Source organism: Alternaria triticimaculans (assembly GCF_023758025.1).
Source record: "Alternaria triticimaculans strain BMP 0046 chromosome Unknown scaffold_1, whole genome shotgun sequence".
NCBI lineage: Eukaryota > Fungi > Ascomycota > Dothideomycetes > Pleosporales > Pleosporaceae > Alternaria > Alternaria triticimaculans.
The window spans coordinates 1,446,596-1,466,011 of record NW_026055958.1 but is presented as its reverse complement, the minus strand read 5'-3'; the positions used below and the strand labels follow the sequence as shown (position 1 = coordinate 1,466,011).

The window sequence follows — 19,416 nt, the reverse complement described above, 5'->3', positions numbered from 1 at the left end:
TGCTATTCCGCCCAGTGGAGGCATTGTGATCCAATTTGCGGTCATCCGCTGCGGCCTCACGATTGCGACAGCTGAGCGGTTCAGTACGACCAGAATGGTGCCGAAGTATTCGAGCTCGTTTGTCATCCTGTGCAGCAGAACAAAGTGGTCGCACTTGGAGTATATGAACATCAATCTGTTCACTTCCAAGCATACAGGCGTCATGGGATGCTAGAGGCCAGTGTGGCAGTATCCGCGACGCCAACTCTAAACGTCTAGCCTCAGGCCAATGTATCATCAAACTACCGTCGCTGAGTTCGAGCTGAACTTGCTTGGCTCGCGAACGGGACGTAAGTAGTTTTGCGGCATATACCAGCGCCACAAGTGGGAACCGCTACCAGATTTTGCATGAGCCGGAGGCCTTCTCCAGGCGCGTCACATGGTGGGACTACAAGAACGCGCACTACCACTTCCAACAACATTGCACTTGCTGACAACCATCCCGTTTCATGCATATCCCTGCAAAGGTCCCCTCCCACCTTCGCGTACTCAACGCCACATATCGCCCGTCCTTGACGTACGGCCTGCCGTTTGCTCGTGCTACTCTCAAGCCATTGCGGCCGTCATCCCCGTTGGTTGGTCCAATTCCAGTCGGCCCTCTTCCCTTCTTGTGCACTATTCCCCACCGTTGCCCATTTTCACTTGCCTCTCTCTAATCTGGACTTGATCGACCACGCCGGCCCACGCGAGCTTTTACGGGGCTTGATCTTCGTTGCATGCAGCGTCGCCTGTTACTCTTCCATTTGGTCTTTGTCGCCCTGCTTTAACGGCGAATCACATCGGGGCTACTGTGCCAGGGACATATTAAGCCTAGACCCTAGGGCAACGGCTACGATCCTATCCCGGGCCATTTGTGGATGGTGGTCCCGGTAAACGTAGTCTGGTGAATAAGTATGTACACTGTTCCTTCTCCTTCCGGACCTACGAATTTTGGCGCCACCCACCGACTCATTTCAATGTTGAATTGCTCCCACGACATCTACCATATCGGCTCCACCTACCTCCATGTTGCTCACACTCTCTAACCCGGTCAAGTCCGATTTCGAATACAAACCTCATGCCTACTCTCCAGCCTTCTCATCCTCTTCGGCTTCTCGTTACTCAAACAGGCACCACCGTGGGCTATCTCCACCTCCAGAGACAGTCAACTCCTCCCACACCATGGGCACACCTCATCGAGGACTCCCTCCTCCCTCGGCGATGACGCTGCCAGATCCCGCACGAGGACCTCCACCAATGTCATCGTCATTGGGCCAGTTACCCCCAGCGCCTTCGCAATGGCAAGGTGCAGAAGATGGGATGAAGAACTGGTTGGCGGCCAAAGCTGAAGAAGAAAGACGTAAGCAAGAGGAGGAAAAGACGAGACAAGAAACTTTACGACTTGAGCAACGCAAGGTCGAGCAGTCCATGCTCCGAGAGTCTATGCAGGGAGGAGTACCACCTCACCTCGTACCTATCATTTTCGCTGGCATCGGCGGAGGGAACCTCGCAAACATCAGTGCCGAATGGATACAGCAGTATACAACTCAGGTTCAAGCTGCCCATCAACAAGCGCAAGTTCAGGCACAGGCACAGGCGCAGGCACAACTTTCCCCGGATCTTCGAAGAGACCCGAGATTGATCGGACAGCAGCAACCAGCAGTGTACCCTGGCCAGCAGCAAGCCACCCAACCCATACTACCTTCGACGTCAGTCCTACCCGGGCAACCATTGCCGCAGCAAATTCAACCTCCTCCGCTTTCCGCAAGTGCGTACAGTGGTGGACAAACATCACCGCACTCACGAGCTGCACAAGCTGGTCTTGGTGGCCCTTCTGCAGCAGCTCCACGCTCATTACCTCAGTCACAGCTTCCCCGATTGACTACGAACGAGATGACGGTACAACAGCCCCCTGCCGCCCCTGCAGGCGTGCAGCAATTACAGCAGACGCAGACACAACAACAAGAGCAATCCTCCCCCTCGATATACTTTCATCACTGGGTACCTCCGTCCTCAGCTTCACAAGAAAAGAGTGCTAGTGGGAACCCGCCAGCTACGCCATCAGGTAAATACAAAACTTCGCCTGTTCACCAGTCACGGCAACGTGCTGCGTCGCATGCGTCTGACCTAGAATACACCAGCTCCCCCAAAAAGCGCAAGGCTCAAGGCCCTCACCCCCCTCCACCGCCGCCTACATCGGCGCCAGGATCATACACATCACCATCCTTCTCGCACATATCGTCGTCATCGACATCGACACCTGGAAGAAGGGGACACGCTCGAAACCGATCAGATGCATCCACGAGAGCGGCGGAAGGCTCCAGTGGCTCCTTGAGCCGACGAGGCACCATCTCGGGGCTTGCGCACGAGACAATTGTGCGGCAAGGCGACATAGCAGAAGAAGCAAGGGACGCAGACGACAAGGTACAGTCCAAATCGGACCATGCATATGCAACACCGCCTCAGCGGAATGAAGCTCGCGGTCAGAGCCAGCAGAACTACGCGCCGGCCTCAACATCTGCTCAACCTGAAACGCCAAATCACGCGACAAGTCAGCAATGGAATCGAGGTTATACGTCATCACCCAAGAGAGAAGCGGGTGACCATTAGATTGGGACGCGATTGCAGCATCGTAATGCACGAATCCGGATTGGCGGCTATTGCGATCGCTATCGGTCCTTCGATAAGCTCACATCTTCTGCAATTCACCCGAGCGAACGCGAAAGCGAGTATGAAGAAGTCGGCACGGCAATCGGGCATCAAGCAAGAAATCTCGCCGCTTGCTGACGAAGGCAAGAGAAGGTGCGATTGCGATTATCTGCAGCAGTTGCAAGCGAAATGAGACACAGAACATCAAGACATCCAGACCTCACATTCCGGCCTTTCCACTTCATCTCAAAATCTTAGTGCACGGCCCCGCAACCCCACCTAAGGAACCCTCTTCCCTCATCTCTTGAAATTGCATCGCAATGTCGTTCGCGGGCTGCATACACACGTCACGCATCCGACCCAGTCTTTTTCCTTTGCTCGCACAGGACGCAGGCCTCGCCCGAGATGACAGCAAAACATGTTGTTGCAATCGCGAAGAATGGACGTTATTTCCGGATCCTGCCGTTGACCCCCTTCGAGGAAGGCTCCGATCTACTGTACAGGCTGCATATCTAGGCCTTTTCCTTTTTTGCAATCGAAGACACGCTGGTTATATCTGGCGTTTTATCGCGGCGCATCGGCACCCAGTCGAGTCTTAGCATGACTTCAACATTTTCCTTTCGTTGGCATGGCCGAAGAGGATACTGCAGCTAGGGTTGCTGCTATCAGACGGCGGCCTGTTCTGCACACGCCGCTTCCCCGCCTCCCGGCTGCATCGTCTATCTTGATCTTGGTGCCTCTGGTCAGCAGCAGCCGCCGCCGCCACCACCGCGTCTTGGTTACTCAGTATGCGCTTGCGAACCCCGCACGTTGCGAAACATGCGACGTTTGGTACTCTGGATGCATCTCGTAACGGCTGCAGTACGGGCATTATTCCCATTCTCGCTGGTCGGTCACTGTCCTGCGCGGCTTACCTTTGCAAGCTTGATTTGGATTGCTATACTTGGTTCGCATCGAGTTCTTTTCTTGGCCACGGCTCTTAACACGCATCGTTAAGCGCCGACTCCACGCCTATTCTTGCCACAGCGGATTGCATAACTTCATACGAACGGCTTGGTCCGAATATTGTATCGCACTCTCGCGTATTATACCCGGTGTTCTCTTCAATATTCGCTTCGGAGTAAGCTTCCTGTTGCAATCCTCTTTAGACTTGTTCTCTTCCCAGTTGGGCACTGGGGGCTCGTGTTAGAATTGACCGGCATTTTGGTCGGGTCTCTCTTGGCAGGTACACTATCGAGTTGGGACCGTTTATGGTATCAGGCATACCACCGGGTATCTTTCGATATTGCGTCAACAACCAGATCGCAGGATTGCGATACGCTACAAACACGCCGTATACGGTGGCCTATCTGTTCGCAGACTACATCACACTTTTTTTTTTCCTTTGTCCAGTACCATCATCACGAAATGTTACCTTTGGGTTTCTCTGTTGGCTATCAGAATGTTCACGTATACCCCTGTTTACCCATTTTTAGATGGGCCATTCCTTTCGGCATCTTACTCGGCTTTACATTCGGCATCGCTTGTTAGTTGGCTCCATCGGCAAACTATCGTTCTTTCTATTCTCAGACCTGTACATACTCTTTAGGAGACGGCGATTTTGCATTATGGAGTATCTTCGGTGGCGGAGGAGGGGAACGGGGGAAGCTAGACGGCATGGGTTAGATGGCAAGCGAGCAGGTAGCCTTGCGCTTGCGGCAAGGCCGTTGCATCGGCGTGTTGTTTGTATACAAAAGATCGCCCGTTAGACATGGTGTCGGATGTCCACTGCCCCGTGTTTAGTGCACTTGGCGGGTGATCGCCTACGTCTTTCCCTATCCAGTAGCGAGGCCTACTCCGACCAATATCACCCTGTTTGCATGCACACTATACATCACTCTTGCACCTTGTTCTTTTCTTTTCTCATTATTAGACGCGACTATGTATGCAGGAGTACAAGGGCGGTGAGAGGCGGGCCTTGCAGCGCAGGGTGTTTCACCTTTGGCCTTGCAGTAGTGGCCTGATTGGGATATTTCGAATGTGTTGGTCTTTGCGATGATCGGTCGGAATGTGGAGGCACTCTGGCCACATAAGGTTATGCATACGCGGATGTGCCGATGAAGTTGTGTAACTGTCTGTTTCCTTCTGCTCGCACAGGGCGAGTGGATGTGTTTGCGGAAAGAGAAGCGTCCTTTGCAAACTTTGTTGGCGAATTGGGATATCGGCAGTGGCGGTGTGAGGACTGAGGTTCTGCTGCCAATCGGGTGCCTTTGGTTGAATGTGTAAGTATTGAACATAAGATGCTTTTTTATCATTGACCGGCACTTCAACGCAAGAATCGAGGCCCTACTATAGCTTTGCCGAGACACTCAACTGCTCCATGCTTCAATCATGGTATGCTCTTTACTTAGCAACCTCAATACCTTAGTAAAAGAAAATTGCGCCTTCAACTCATCGTACCTAGGTACGACGTACTACACCATTGCATAAGTTGATCAAACTGTAGTTGAGTGTATGTGAGAGACACAACATCTCTTATGTAATTCGACAGAGAGTCGGATGCGTTATCGTAGTACTGCGGTTGTTGGTGGAGCTGAGCCAACCGATTTCAACTAGGAGATGATTGCTCGCAGTGAGACGGATAGCTCTGATCTGCCAACGACGAAAGACTCGAGATATCACCGTTACAAGCGATATATTCGTGGAGTAAAGGTGCCGTTTTGCAGCCACGAGAAGGAAATGCTTCTGCGACGGGTTAGCACAAATCAGCCACAGCCTCTGCCCCGCCTCGTGGCGCATGGCTGGACCCCACCTTGATGGTCCGTGGTTCGCCGTCACTGCAGCCTGACGGTTCCGCCCAAGCAAACTCACAACCACTTTGCTGCCTATAACCCTTTGCGCCGTCGCGTCCTCCCACCTACACCTACATCTACTTACTAAGCTCACGAGCTCTTCTCCACGCTCTCCATACCGCCGACGCAGCTTCACGAAGCTTGCCACAGCTGCATCCGCTACACCGCGACAACCGCTGAAGCGCGAATAAGAGAAGAATAGACAAGATGCAGATCAAGTACGTCATATCAAGTCTGGAATATGGCTAGAAGAAGCAGTGAGAAGATAAATTGCTAACACTGGGACAGAGTACGAACCCTTACCGGCAAGGAGATCGAGCTCGATATCGAGGCAGACTACAAGGTACGCCTACCCGAATCTGTCGCCGCATGCCTAAACTAGATCGGCTTTAAATGGCCTCAAGCTTCAAGAGCCATGTATAGCGAGTTTATAGGGCGAGAAGCTGACGGCACACAGGTCTCAAGGATAAAGGAGCGCGTCGAGGAGAAGGAGGGCATCCCGCCAGCGCAACAACGTCTTATCTACGGAGGAAAGCAGATGTATGTCTTTTTTCTCCCTCACACACTTACTACCATATCCACATATTCCCCAGGTTCTTGTTCGCGTACATGACGCACCTTATATCAAGCTAACATGAACCTTTCCAGGAACGACGAAAAGACCGCACAGGACTACCAACTCGAGGGCGGTGCCACACTGCATCTGGTACTTGCTCTTCGTGGTGGATGCTAGCTTCCTCCTTTCCCGAACCCACCCTACCTTCGCTCGCGCCTACCGACCCGTACCCTATGACATACCCTGGGGCAGGCGTGCGCTAACTTTCCTGTCGCACGTTTTCGACCATCAGCTCACGGAAGCGCGCGTAGCACCATGCGGGTATCTGGATATCAGAGGGATGACTGAGGAGAACGGATACTTGGTGCCTAGGTGCTGGACTTTGTAGGGAGGTTGCTCGACACGCAGCGATGACACTGGGCATGTGACTTGGGCTAGGATAGCGGAAGACTTGCGTTTGGTAGCAATGCGGAACCCTTTTCTTGCATCATTACGCGTTACATCATGCTTCTTCGAGCATATGTTGTCTCTTCAGCAGGATCGCAGATTGCGCACGCATCTCGGCTAGTCCACTATTATGCCTTGCGCCCGGGATTGTACATGAAGGATTGATACCATGCTTTCGACAGAGAAACCCTTAATGTTCTGATGCTGCTCCAGAACAGTTCTGCTATCTACCCAAAATTACACGACACTTACCCTTACACAGCGTCAATGCAAGGGCCGATTTCACAGACTGTACTATGACTCTGAAATCCGTGGAAGCCGTAGAAGCCGTAGTATGGATTGCGGACAAACGCTCCTGCCCAGGTGTTATCTGTAAGGCGTAACCGGCGTAACTTCATGTAGATTACCCCGCAGGAACACCGCCCGCAACAACTAAGTACAAACGCGCGTTGGTCACAAAAGAGCGCTCCTGGCTCGCGTATTAAGACCGCCTCGTGGCCTAAATCCAGGTACCTACTCAGAAGACGCTATAAAAGCTCATTTACCCTCGCCATCCATAGTTACGGGTTCTTGAAGCTACTCATACTTTACCACAAGTTCTACTTTGCGTGCAATCGTAGCTCAAGAAGCTCACCTACTGTTCCTTCTACAAGAAGAGCCAAGAACAAGACAGAGCAGGATGGCGCCTCTCGACGACACTACGCCAGACAACCGATTCGACAGTTTCAACGTCTTCAGGACGTCGTACAAGCAGGTCGACTACCATGATATCGAAGTCGGCATCTTGGTGCCAAAAGACGTGAAGCCGGGTAAATGTCCAGTCATGGTCAAATTCCACGGCGGTGGTCTGGTATGTTGATTTCTAATCCTTCGTCGTACCTATTGAGCTAGATGCGAGGAGACGTAAAGAGAAAGGCCTAACATCACATCACAGGTCGCAGGAGACTGCCTCTACGCCGACTGGATAGGCGCCTTCTTCGTCCCCTGGATCCACCGCACCAACGCCATCGTCGTGCTGCCCAACTACCGCCTCATCCCCGAACACAACGGTGCCGACATCCTCGAAGACCTGAGCGACTTCTGGAAGTGGTTCAACGCAGGCGCTGTCGATGAATTCCTCAAATCTCAGCCGGCGATCAAGGATATTGGCATCAGTCTGGATTACGGCAAGATCTTGGTCACAGGCGATTCGGCAGGCGGCTACATGGCCCTGATGTCCGCTCTCACACAGCCTAAAGACAGTATCAAAGCCGTCTTCGCGCAGTACCCCATGACAAACTATCTGCGTATCGAAAAGGTCGATGAGTTCTTTGGTCAGCCTTCTCCGCCTGAATCTCTTGTCGCCAAGCATCTCGCGGCCGTCAAGCCAGGTACTATCGTCACTTCGGGTGTTCAACCAGAGAGAATGGGATTGAGCTATGCTTTAGCTGCTTACGGACACTACCTCACGTACTTTGGTTCTGAAGAGAAGATGTGGCCGATTGGGTTGGTGGAGGAGAAGGAGTGGTTGCCGCCGACGTGGATCGTGCATGGTGATGCGGATGGGGCGGTTAGTGTGGAAGACAGCAAGAAGTTTGTGGAGAAGTGCAAGAAATTGGGTGAGGGCGTTGAGGTTAGGCTGGAGGTTAGATCTGGGCAGGATCACGGCTTTGACATTGCGATGAAGGAGGATGAGGAGGCATGGCTCAAGGAGGGTTTGGCGTGGGTGGATGGGAAGTGGTTGCGATCGTGATTTTCGATTGCTCATGGGCCGCCAAGTACGAGTGAATAGTAAATTCATGCAGATTAATGGGATGCGCTCAGCGAGTTGAGGGTGGAGTTTGCGCCGATGGCTTATAAGTGAGATCACGTTAACTTAGGAAAAGACGGGACACCCTGCAGCCTACATTAACATGAAATCACCTAATTTGCATATTCTTAGGTCAATGTAGTCTGCAGACCTGTACGAGATAGGATGCTGGGGCTGTTGTTTGGGTCTTTATATGCGTGGACTTGAACTTGCCGTTTTTGGAAAGCCGGGACGTGGGATAATGTATGCTTGATATTGGGACATGGCAACGCGAATAGCGTAGAGGTATCTAAATGTTATATTCCGCGGACGAAATATTACCACTCATATGATGGTCAACGTAGTCTTCTTCTCGCGAAGAGGGTCCCAGTCGATGAAGAGAGGCCACTCGCCGTTAGGGAGACGATGCTGAAACCATTCGTGTTCAAACATCCCAATTCGTTTGAAGACTTTCTTACCGGCGACGCGTTCAAGGATTAGACCCGTCAGTCTTAAGATCTCATGCGTTCCATAGAGAGGCTGGACTCTATATGTGAGTAGAAGCAAGACTGTTCGGTTGGCGGAATATCCGTTTCTGTATGCGTATCCATCCAGGTAATGGAAATGCAATGGCTTTTCGGTGTTTTTGGAGAGATCCAGGGGTTGCTTCAGTCGTCGTATGGGTGCCGTGACGCGGAGTTTGGCACCCGACAGTCTGCCCATTGGATCTGTGCCGGTCGAATGCGCGACCACTTCTACAACCTTCGCTGCCCAGAGATCCTCCTGCGCTCCCCACGCGATGTCGTTCGCGTGAATCAGTGGGAACGACACTGCTGAATTTACGGATGCCCATGACCAAGAAGGGGCTGGATGAAGATCAGACGTGGGTAAGTCCTCTAGATACTTGAATGTACTTACCAAGATAGTCCTCTGGCTGAGGCTTCTGATGAGTCGAGCTTTTCTGGTACCACAGAAGACCGTATAAAAGGTCGCGTACCCATACTCCAGCCACATATTCATCCTTGGTACTGACTTTCCAGTACTTCGCAAGCCCCATGAGCGCAGGGAAACGGTCTTCTTCATATGTGAGCTGGCATTTCGAGAAGTACTCCACAACGCACAGCCATTTCCTGTATACTTCTCGGATCCGAGCGACCTCGGGTGAGCACTCTTGAGGAGCGTAGATATCGAGTTCTTTGTATCTCATATCATCGTACAGAAGATTTGCGGCACGAAAAGGGAAGCCTTCTTTGCCCCACGGGTTAAATCCACCCGTAATTGGTCCGCCGTGCGGAAAGGTCTCGCAAGCGTGAAGTTCAGAGCACTCCCAGTGCAGCTTGTCACCGTAATAGATCGACCGGGGACTTAGAAGGCGCTCTTGGAGTACCCAACCACGGCTCAATAGGACACGAGCCGACATGACAGAATCTGGCTCCAGGTATAATCCGTACGTCCTACTGAACTCCTTGCGCTGTGCCCGAAGCCGACAATGGGAGACCTGCCGAGGGTCTCGGTCAAGATACAGACCTGCTGATCTCTCGGCGGCTGCGGAAGCTCCTAGGTTACAGAATGCGTTGCTGTAAACCTGGCCCATCAATGCTGCTTCTTTGTCCCAATCTTCCGCGTCATTCTGGACAATGCACAAGGCATCAATCCATACATACGGTACTTCTAAAGAGCGCGATATCTCTATCGCGTCTTTAAACACTAGCGGGAGTGTGCTTGTATCGATGTTTGCCATCAGCTCCGCGAGATTAGAGCGAGTTAGCTTTGGCATCTGGTATGCTGCCCATCGATGACTAAGCGTAACGTATCGAACCGATTCGGCAGAGTTCCATTCCCTAGTTTCGACGAGGAATTGGGTATCTGCATTTCGAATGTCTATTAGACGAGTCGGGTTGAAAGACGTCTTACGCTCATATCCCGGAAGGACAAGACGACGACGACACAACGTGTGGATCTCCATGCATTCGCGTAGCCAAGCCCGTACTTGCATCCAACATTCTGGATCGCGCGTATTTGTTGCTACTGGTCTTGCCGTAGCAGGTATGCGTATCCTGCCGAAAAGATCGTTGCATATCTTTGTTACTACCTGGTAACCGTTTGAACCTTTGATGAGACCTCGTAGGAGTAGAACAAACGATGCCACTAATCTGGTTGACTGGCTTGACCAAAGTTCGACGCCAATCCTTAACGTGCCAGAGGCTTCGGGGTTTCTTTGATTGAATTCATCTTCTTCGTCCTTATATTCCCCTGGATGTAGGGTTGCGCGTACTTGACCAGTTTCAGCGAGTTCTGCTTTGGGCCCGTTGCGAAAAGAGTCGAGCCATTTCATGATCCAGAAGCAGAGAGGACATTTCGTGGCTGCGGTGACCAGGGTGTGGTGGGTGTAGTGAGCCGGAGTCTTGTCGAGGATGGATTCGTGAGGTCTCACAAGAAGGCTTTCACAGGTGGCGCACGGAACATATGACGTCATCTTCACTATGGAGGTAATTCCCCTTCTTCGATGTGTCAGGAAGGAACACTAAATACGATGAGTGGTGCGCGCAGGAGCAGGAGTATACTCGCGATGCTCTGGTTTCAGGTATTTTGAGTTTGACATGGGCCGCGTGATGTGTACGTTTGCTGTGCCGCATCGTATCACTAGCGATCGGCTGTACTATGTAGTGCAGATCATTCATGCAGCGTATCTGGCAAAGACCACGATAGCCAAGCCCAACAAATCTAGAGGCTTAGTTCATGTGTGAAGATGGATCCAAAACTGAATAACCTTTACTATAAAACTAAATATCATATTGTCGGTCTGCATGCTACAAATTCTTCTTCCGCTATGCTACCTGACCACTAAATAAAATAAATATGGAAAAGGAAGAGGAATAAAGTTATTCTCTTCTTTTCCTACAGCTTTCGCAAGGTCCGTGACCACAATTGGGACATGTCGTGTCCAGACTCTCTTTGGCAAATTTTACTTCGCAATCACAGCAGTTGTAGTATTTAACTATAACACCGCTACTGCTTTGTTTTTCCTTGGCTTGTTCTAGATGCTCGCCTTCTGGTTTCTGACTATTAGAAGCCATTCGGTCGTTTGCGGAGTGGAAGCAGCGTGAGGGAGGTGCGTCAGTTGTGGTGAGGGTGAAGGATATCGTACGGTGAGCCGACGTGGTATCGTAAGTAGATCGAGCTGGGATAGTACTTTAAGATGGTATCGCAGGTCGAGATGGTATGTAGATTGAGTTGAGATATGCTATCGATGCCGACCTGGTAGTATGCTTTGTGGAATATAGAGACCACCGTTGAGCGCGAGGAAAAGAATTCTTATAAGCCTACATCGTCTTCACAGGAGTCAATCTTCAATGAGTCGAAGTATTGACATGACTACAATGTAGGTCACAGTCGACAATCTTCAGTGAGTCGACGTACTGTGATGACTACATTGTAATCACAAGAGTCAATCTTCAATGCGTAAACGTGTTGTCGGCATCACAGTCACATATCACTCACACGATTTTACTCACAGAATCCATTGAATACCTCCCCGCGTCACCATGCAATCGCCTACATCACTCACTTCTTCTTCGAACCCCTCCCGCCCCTCGCACTCTTCTTCTTTCCCTTCGCGATATCTGCACCGCGGCGACCACCAGCAATCATGACCCGTACCTTGCTGACAGGTACGACACCCACAACTTCCGTTTCTTTCCACCCGCGTATCATCTCAATCTCCTTGGGCCAGATTCGCTCTACATCCTGACTGGTCTTATCCAGCGCCTTGGCGTCTTTCCCGGCGTGATCCCAGATAGCGAGAACCTCTTTCACCGCTTTACCGCGCTTGGTAGAGCCGGGCTGAATCTTGGCTTTGTACTTGTAGGTGGAAAGGGCGGACCAGGGTGCGCATACGGGGATGGCGGTGAGGAGTTCGTCGTTGGGGAGGGGGCGGCCTGTGAACGCGTCGAGGTTCTGCAGGTTTGTCTTGAGAACTTCGTCGCCTTCGTCGTCTTCTTCGGCGTTCTCTAGGGCGCGTAGGCGGGCCTCTTCGGCTGCTTTGCCTGCTGCTTGAGCGCGGAGATGCTGGTCTCGACGCCGTTGCTTGTCAGCTTGTGCTTGCTCTTCCTTCTGGTGCTTCTCCTGAGCAGCCGCTTCGGCAGCCTGCTGGCCGGATTTGGAACCCAGTAGGCGCATTGCTAGTTCACGGTCTTCTTCGTCTTGTGCGGCGTACTTTGCGGCCTGCTTCTTCGCTTTCGCGCGCTTGCCTCGAGGCAGTGGAGCGTTCTTCGGCTTCGTGCTTTGCGTCGTCACTGTGCCGGGTGCTTTAGGCGGACTCTTTGCGCTACCATCTTCTGCTGATGAGTTCTCGTCTTCATCAACATCATCAGCTGCAGGCTTTGCGTCGGATGGAACCTGAGGTAAGTCTTGTAGTTGGCCCTTCCTTGCAAGGCGACGTTCTCTTGCAGACAATTGTCGCTTCCCGGTGGACTTTGGCGCCCGCTCAGTATCTGCTACAGAGCCTGCGTCTTCTTGAGGCTCTTCGTTCAGAGCGGAACCATTTCTACCACCAGACATGGCATACTCGTCGTCATCCTTAGCAGCTACCGGCTCATCTTCATCGTCGGAGTCGTCCTTAGCGTCTGCTGTTCTGGACTGGAGAGGATTGCTCCTTGGTGCCGCAGCCTCAGATTCGGCGTCGCTCTCTTCAGTCTGCTCCATCTTGGCGTCGGGGAAGTCTTCTTCTGAATCTGAATCGATCTTGGCGTCTGGGAAGTCCTCATCGTCATCGCTGTTGTCGGTCTTTGACGCCTCTGCTGTCTTCGATTCGTCTGCAGGTTCATTGTCCATCTCCGCGGCAGACACCGCAGTGTCTTGCAAACGATGTTTGTGGTGATTGGCCTTGCTTGAATCGCTGATCTCAAACATAACAGCAAGGCCAACGACCAGCTGAGCAGGTGGTAGGAATTCCTTCTTGCCCTTGACATTGAACATGCCAGCGGGAAGGAACTCCCCGGTCTGGCCCGTTTTGCTGACTTGATCGCTGCGAACCCACCAAGCTGACATTACTGCCTTTGAATCCCATGCTTCCGATGAACATATACAGAGATTTCCTGCTTGTGAGAGTGTCGATGGAGGAATGGGAGCGTCAGGCGTATCGGGCTTGTTTTTGATGATCATCGGCATCGCTCCCTTAATGTCGGCATGAACGTACACGTCTCCCTTACGTAGAAAGCGTCGGTAAATAATCTCGTTCTGTTGAGCATCTTTACCTCCAAGGACCAGATAGCCATCAGAGGAAATGAAGTATATGAACTTCTCGAACCATTGCTGCTTGCGCACTGGTCGCAACACCTCCTTCTCTTGCTTCAAGCCCTTCTTCAGGTCCTCGTTTACCTTCTTTTCGTGGCTCTTCAACGCCTTGGTGGATGCTTGCAGTGTGCGATCTTCTTTGTCAGCGGCTGTCTTCTTTTGGTCAAAGTACTCGGTTGAGTTCGCCCAAGCGGTCAAAGCGAGGTCGATGTCGATAGCCAATTGAGGACGAGCGGATACGGCTGGGGTCGGGGCTTTCTTCTTAGGGGCCTCGTCTTCATCGTCGGTGTCTTCGCTGACAGAACTTGTCTCATTGCCCTCATCTTCTTCGTCCCCTCCCTCTTCCCAGTTGGTCTCATCCAGCAATAGCGTGACCGTATTCTCATGCAGCTTCAGTGGTAGCTTGATGAGCTGTGCGACTGCATTTCCAGAGTTCTGTTCACGCTCGATCAAACGCGCGATATCAACCCAGTCCATGCCTTGTCTGATCAACCCATTGACGGCTTCGGTAGCTTCTGTGACACGATGTACATTTGCCAATATCGCTTCTGCTTTGCGGAAATTGAGGTTTTGCACTTGCTGCAATCCACCGATTCGGTCTTCATGCTCTTTGCGCGCCTTTTCCAGCTTCTTCTTGGCCTGTTGTTCGCGCTCGGTCAACTTTGATTCCAGCTTCTGTCCTTCTATCGAGGAAAAGAACTCATCCACCGCTTTGTTGAATCCGTCAAATTCTAGGAAGGTATAGTCCGAGTTCTCGAATTGCGCTGGACGGAAAGGATGGAAGTCGTCATAGAGGACTCTCGATTTCTCGGAGGCTTCGTCATCGGCCGGAGGTGCGGAGGGGTTTGGCTTGGCGAGGATGAAGCCCTTGATTTGGTCTGGTGTCGTGATCTCGTCCGTGATCTTTCTTGCGTTCTGGAGCACCACGACAAGCTTTTCCAGAAGAGCATCGTCAGCGAGTACCTCCTCCGGCTTGAGGGTCGAATCGAAATTCGCGATGTGCAGCGCATGGTCTACCAGCAGAGGGGGGCACTCCGTGATTGAAACGGCGAGTGCCTTCCTCAACGAATCCTTTCCTGCCTTCTTCGCTTTCTTCCCTGTCGCCGCAGGCTGATCTTGTTGTTTGTCAACCGCCTTCTGCAGCCCTTGACGCACTCGATCCTTGGTAAGCTCCGGGGCGCCACCATAGTTCTGTCGCAGGGTAAGGTTGTACTTCAGACCAACCCTAAGCCTCTCGTGTTCCTCGCCCTCGTCTACATTGCGTAGTAGAGACAAGACATTCAGATCCGCGTCTGTCAAAACAATGTTGCCGCCAGCGTAGAACTCCAAGTACAGCCTGTACAATCCATCGGAGAATTGGAACTCGAGGATGCGGTCGGTGCCGATCTGGGTGATGGATGTAATTCGCCTAGTCTTCAGGTATTTGCGCAGCTTTGCGACAAAGGCAGAAGGCGCAGCGGCTGTGGTTCGCGCATATTCGGTAAGGTGGCAGCGGAAGCCGGAATCGATGAGGAGCTGTTCGCGATGATCGGGCTTGTGAAACTTGATGAGGAAGATGCGCTGTTCGGGTCAGCAGATAATTCCAGGGGAGTGTTGTGTCAAGCTATTCCAAGCATACCGAGCTCAAGTCATAGACATTCGTGACTCGCAGTGAGGTGAGTTTTGCGGAGAGCTCGTGGGCTATGACCTATTCACTGTTAGCTGGATGTTTGCATTGGGAAACTGTGAAGTGCTCACCTTGACGTCTAAGCTGGAAAACCTTTGCTTCATGGTGGTGCTGTGTGAAGAGTCTGTGGTTAGTGGGGTCGGCGATTGATGGTGGGCTGCGGCGATGACGAAGGGGTGCGAGTAGCGCGTTTGCAAGGGTCATGGGAAAATGGAAATGGTTCCTGGCCCGGACGCTTACTAACAACCCTCTTCACTTTTGCTTAGTAGAACTCACACTCTGTCCGAGGCGTCAGTAGAAGCTGAATACATTCATCGGATCTTTATCTGTGCGCTGCGCTACCTACTCTATGTGCGCCACGGTCCGGGCACCAGTCACAATGCCACACGCATTTTATCCCAAACTCCGACAACGCCATGCCCAGCAAACAGAATGTGCCTAAAGGCCTTGCCGTATCCTCTCAGCCAGCTGTCGCTTACCAAACTCCCAAGCGTTCAAGAAACCCTGTTCCGAGAGGTCGATGTTCTTCATCGAGGTCATGTCTTGCGCCGGGGGCTTGCTGACACGCGAGGCAACAATGACGGGGTCGGTTTCGAGGATGATGCCGTCGTCCACTAGCTCGTCTACGGCGAGGGACTATGAAGGTTAGTTGAAGCAAGATATGGGAGTCGTGGCTGCTGTTACGTACCACGAGGTCATAGTTCTCAATCACGGTGCGCTTGTCGACCGAGTTCCTGCAACGTGTTAGGTGAGTCCACCAGACAATTCAAGATAGACCTACTTCAGGAGGATGTTGAGAGAGTCTCTTAACGCAAGAACGACACTGGACATGTTAGCTCCAGTCCAGCACTCCGCCGTGCCATGACCTTACCTGTATAGCAAGACTTCGTTCTCGTCCGCGCTTCCAACCACGTAGAGCATGACGTCCGACTCCATCTTGAAGACAATGACCTTGCCGTCATATAATATAATGTCCGTCGTCTGCTTGGCCGTCTTCTCTGTGCAACGTGTCAGACGAACAGGCCGGTAGCTTTCAGCCACGTGATGTACCCACCCAGCAGTCCCTTCTCAAAGGCCTTCTGGTCCTTCACCGTCTTGTACGCGATCTGGCCGGGGTAGTCATTCTGGTGGCCGGCTGGCGGGTGCGGGTTCGAGTAGTACTTGGTGAGGATGCGGGAGCCGTCGTCGATGGCGAGGACCAGGATCGCCTGGACGCTGAAGAGAGAAAGCGGGCGCGACATGGCGGAGGAGGAGTGGACTGGATCGTGTAGGCGTCAATGGGTCGGCGCTGTTGTGGACGCGGTGGGGGGTTTTGGGAGACAGCACAGGTGTCTGCTTGCGGAGAAGCGGCCAATCACGGAGGTCGTGGGCCTGGGCCTAGCGCGTCGTCTGAACTTTTGAGAGGGTGCGACTGACGACCGCCGCGGGCGCATCTCAGACATTGGAGCCGCCATACCGCAACTATGCACAGACTATCGCGCACTTCGCTCGCGTCTCTCGTGTGTCCATCAGCGCCATTCCTTGCGCCTCGTCTTCTCCGCACGGCTGTACCCGCTGCAGCGGCATCAGTACAGTGCCCGCCATGCCCACGCTTCCAGAGGGCGACGTATGCGACCGCAAAGACAACCAAGACGGCAAAGAAGAAGAAAAGCCTAATCAGGAAAATTGATCACAAACAAGGGAAGTTGGGGACCAGACCCCCCGCTCTATCTGAGGAAGAACAAGAGGTAAGACTCGTCACAACCTCCGGAGGCTGCGCTCACAACACCAGCAACTCCGCCTAGTCAGGAAATTCCGACAAGCCTGCGACCTCCGAGATCTCCAGCATGTCATGGAATGCTACCCCACACTGCTCGCAGCAGGCCTCTTCACTGCCTACGACACCCGGCGCATCACCCAAGTCCTGCACGTTCGCCTACGAAACGAAAACACTCCAGCCAAGCGAGACGAAATCTTCCCATTCGTCCAGCAGGTGGTGAGCGATCTACGCAGAGGAAAGCTCGAGCCGCATCCCTACGCCTACGTCCACCTGTTCGGCATCTACAAGGACTGCAAGCGCTTCGGTGAGGGGTATGCCCTCTGGCAATGGCTGGTCGAACAGGACGAGCAGCACGTGTCGCAGGCTGCCTATGGTGCAGCCATTGAGCTCATGGCATATGGACGACTTATGAGCCTGCCAGACATGGAGAATCTCTACTCCGAAGGACTGAAGCGCTTCCCTGGCACCTTCGCCGAGTACCATCTCTCTCCCGACGCTATCGTTCCCGACCGAACCCGACTCACTACAATCTCCGGCATTCCTACCATTCTCCTCCAAGGTATACTCACGGCACGTATGCTGGCGCGTGATTGGAAGAATGCCTATCTGGCCTTGGACACTGCACTGCGCATATACCCCACACAGACCCCGCCACGCTACTTTGAACTCTTCATGACGGAGCGGCCTATATCCGAGGGCTACACAGCCTTCATGATAGCCTGCCGAGCTGGCATCGCCATGAGGCCGACACATGTCACCGCCCTCATCACAAAGCTGCGAGCTGCGATGAAAGCCTCGCAATCCATGGCCGATCGACTCATGCTACTTCGCGCCATCGCAAATGCGATATATGGGCACCTAGAAGCCGGAGGAAATATTGAAAGTATCCACGTGGGTTCTCTTTTCCGCGCCTTCGAACAAATCTTGCCAGAACCCATCCCGGGCGAAGACTACACTGGAGAAGCTGCGAAGATGCGTGACACCCTTGTTGCCACAGCGCATCAGATGCTGTCTGAGCTGATACAAGCTGGCATGCCACCCAGCCTTCAGCCATTCGAGGCTCTAATCTCCATCTCGGGCAAACTGCGTGTCCCAAGTCTACTGGAAACTACTCTTCAAGATATGGCAGCGGCTGGTCTCAGATTTGGACTAATTGGAAAAAGAACAGCCTTGACGACGGCTGGCTTGCTCAAAGACAAAAATATGGTCAAGGAGTATTGGTCCAACATTGTGTTGACAGCCGAAGCGGACAGTACACAGATCTCGTTTGAGGACTGGATTACCTTCACCAAAGCTTGCAGAAGAGCTGGCCTCGGCGACTTCTTCCGAAGCCAGATCTTGAAGTTGCCGTATGCCATCAGCGACAGCACCGAGCGCTATCTCATCCAGCAGATCGAGATGCCCGAGACCCCATCATCACTCCACGAAGTCTACCAATACACGAACATGGAAGATCTGACTGCAGAGTTAGACGCACTCAAGGCTCAGATGAAGAATATCGAAGCTGTCGTCATGTCCGGCCAACCACTCGATCACCGCAACTCCCCATTGTACATGCATTTGGATCCCGAACATCCTTCTCTAAGCAATATGAAGGATCTACGGGCAGTGTACGACGAGTTCACTCTTGACCCGCACCAGCCACCTCTACCGCCACCCGCACCCGATTCACCAGAGCAGCTCCCAACGAGCACCACCGGCATACCTCTAGATGAACTCCGATTCCAGAACTGGGTCAGCATCCACGAGATGATGGACTCAGCCTCAGAATACGAATCCGACCTCAAATACGCCGTCGACTCTGCCATCAAAGCTGGAACCCCATTGCAAGGTACCCCGGAACTCCTGCGTCTACGCAAAGACCCCAGTCCAAAGCGTTCACAAGCTGGACTGAGCCTGAAAATCAAAGAGCTGAGAGCGAGTCGCCCGGAAGATGTGAGTATCTTTAGAAGAGTCGGATCAGAGACGCCTGAAGGCGTTACTATTTCTAAGCACTTTGCCAAGAATGAGGAGCCGATTGTAGAGGGTGAGAAGGGGGCGCCGAGGATTAGGAAGTATGCTGGGCTTCAGTCGTACCACGATGCTCCTTCCAACTTCCTACGGAGGGCAAAACGCAAGGACGACAATAGTATCGAGGCAGTAGAGGATGCACTCACGGCGGAGATGGCACAGGCTTCGCCGCGAGACAATTGAGGTCGGACTATGGAAGGCGAGTAGTTACCTGGAGCTCCGGACATGGACTTCGCGTTCATCTATGTATAAAATACGATGTACAGATACCGAGCAAGACTGCTGCAGCCTTTGAAGTTTCTAAGACAAGAGGATTAGTCCCTTCGCTCTTACACCAACCCACGATATAGCATTCCAACACGCCGAGTAAAGCGCCAAATGACTTCACGCCCACACTACCCTTCGTTTCACCATGCC

The 19,416-nt window shown here is 52.6% G+C and overlaps 5 protein-coding genes across 5 annotated transcripts; 3 read left to right on the top strand and 2 right to left on the bottom strand.

Moving 5' to 3' along the window:
- Positions 1-1,044: 1,044 nt before the first annotated feature.
- On the top strand, positions 1,045-2,628 carry J4E78_000496 (uncharacterized protein; the record flags this gene model as incomplete). The annotated part of the gene is made up of 1 exon (XM_049361159.1): positions 1,045-2,628. The coding sequence occupies one exon, from the start codon at positions 1,045-1,047 to the stop codon at positions 2,626-2,628; it is 1,584 nt and encodes a 527-aa protein (XP_049226442.1).
- A 4,552-nt stretch (positions 2,629-7,180) lies between these two features.
- Positions 7,181-8,233, top strand: J4E78_000495 (uncharacterized protein; the record flags this gene model as incomplete). The annotated part of the gene is made up of 2 exons (XM_049361158.1): positions 7,181-7,351; positions 7,436-8,233. 2 exons carry the CDS (start codon positions 7,181-7,183, stop codon positions 8,231-8,233), a joined length of 969 nt encoding a protein of 322 aa, XP_049226441.1.
- A 3,600-nt stretch (positions 8,234-11,833) lies between these two features.
- J4E78_000494 (uncharacterized protein) lies at positions 11,834-15,334 on the bottom strand (the record flags this gene model as incomplete). The annotated part of the gene is made up of 3 exons (XM_049361157.1): positions 11,834-15,124; positions 15,183-15,251; positions 15,302-15,334. The coding sequence occupies 3 exons, from the start codon at positions 15,332-15,334 to the stop codon at positions 11,834-11,836; spliced, it is 3,393 nt and encodes a 1,130-aa protein (XP_049226440.1).
- Positions 15,335-15,668: 334 nt separating this feature from the next.
- Positions 15,669-16,471, bottom strand: J4E78_000493 (uncharacterized protein; the record flags this gene model as incomplete). Its single annotated transcript, XM_049361156.1, has 5 exons — positions 15,669-15,866; positions 15,919-15,964; positions 16,012-16,053; positions 16,102-16,228; positions 16,285-16,471. 5 exons carry the CDS (start codon positions 16,469-16,471, stop codon positions 15,669-15,671), a joined length of 600 nt encoding a protein of 199 aa, XP_049226439.1.
- Positions 16,472-16,693: 222 nt separating this feature from the next.
- J4E78_000492 (uncharacterized protein) lies at positions 16,694-19,182 on the top strand (the record flags this gene model as incomplete). Its single annotated transcript, XM_049361155.1, has 2 exons — positions 16,694-16,957; positions 17,002-19,182. The coding sequence occupies 2 exons, from the start codon at positions 16,694-16,696 to the stop codon at positions 19,180-19,182; spliced, it is 2,445 nt and encodes an 814-aa protein (XP_049226438.1).
- Positions 19,183-19,416: the final 234 nt, after the last annotated feature.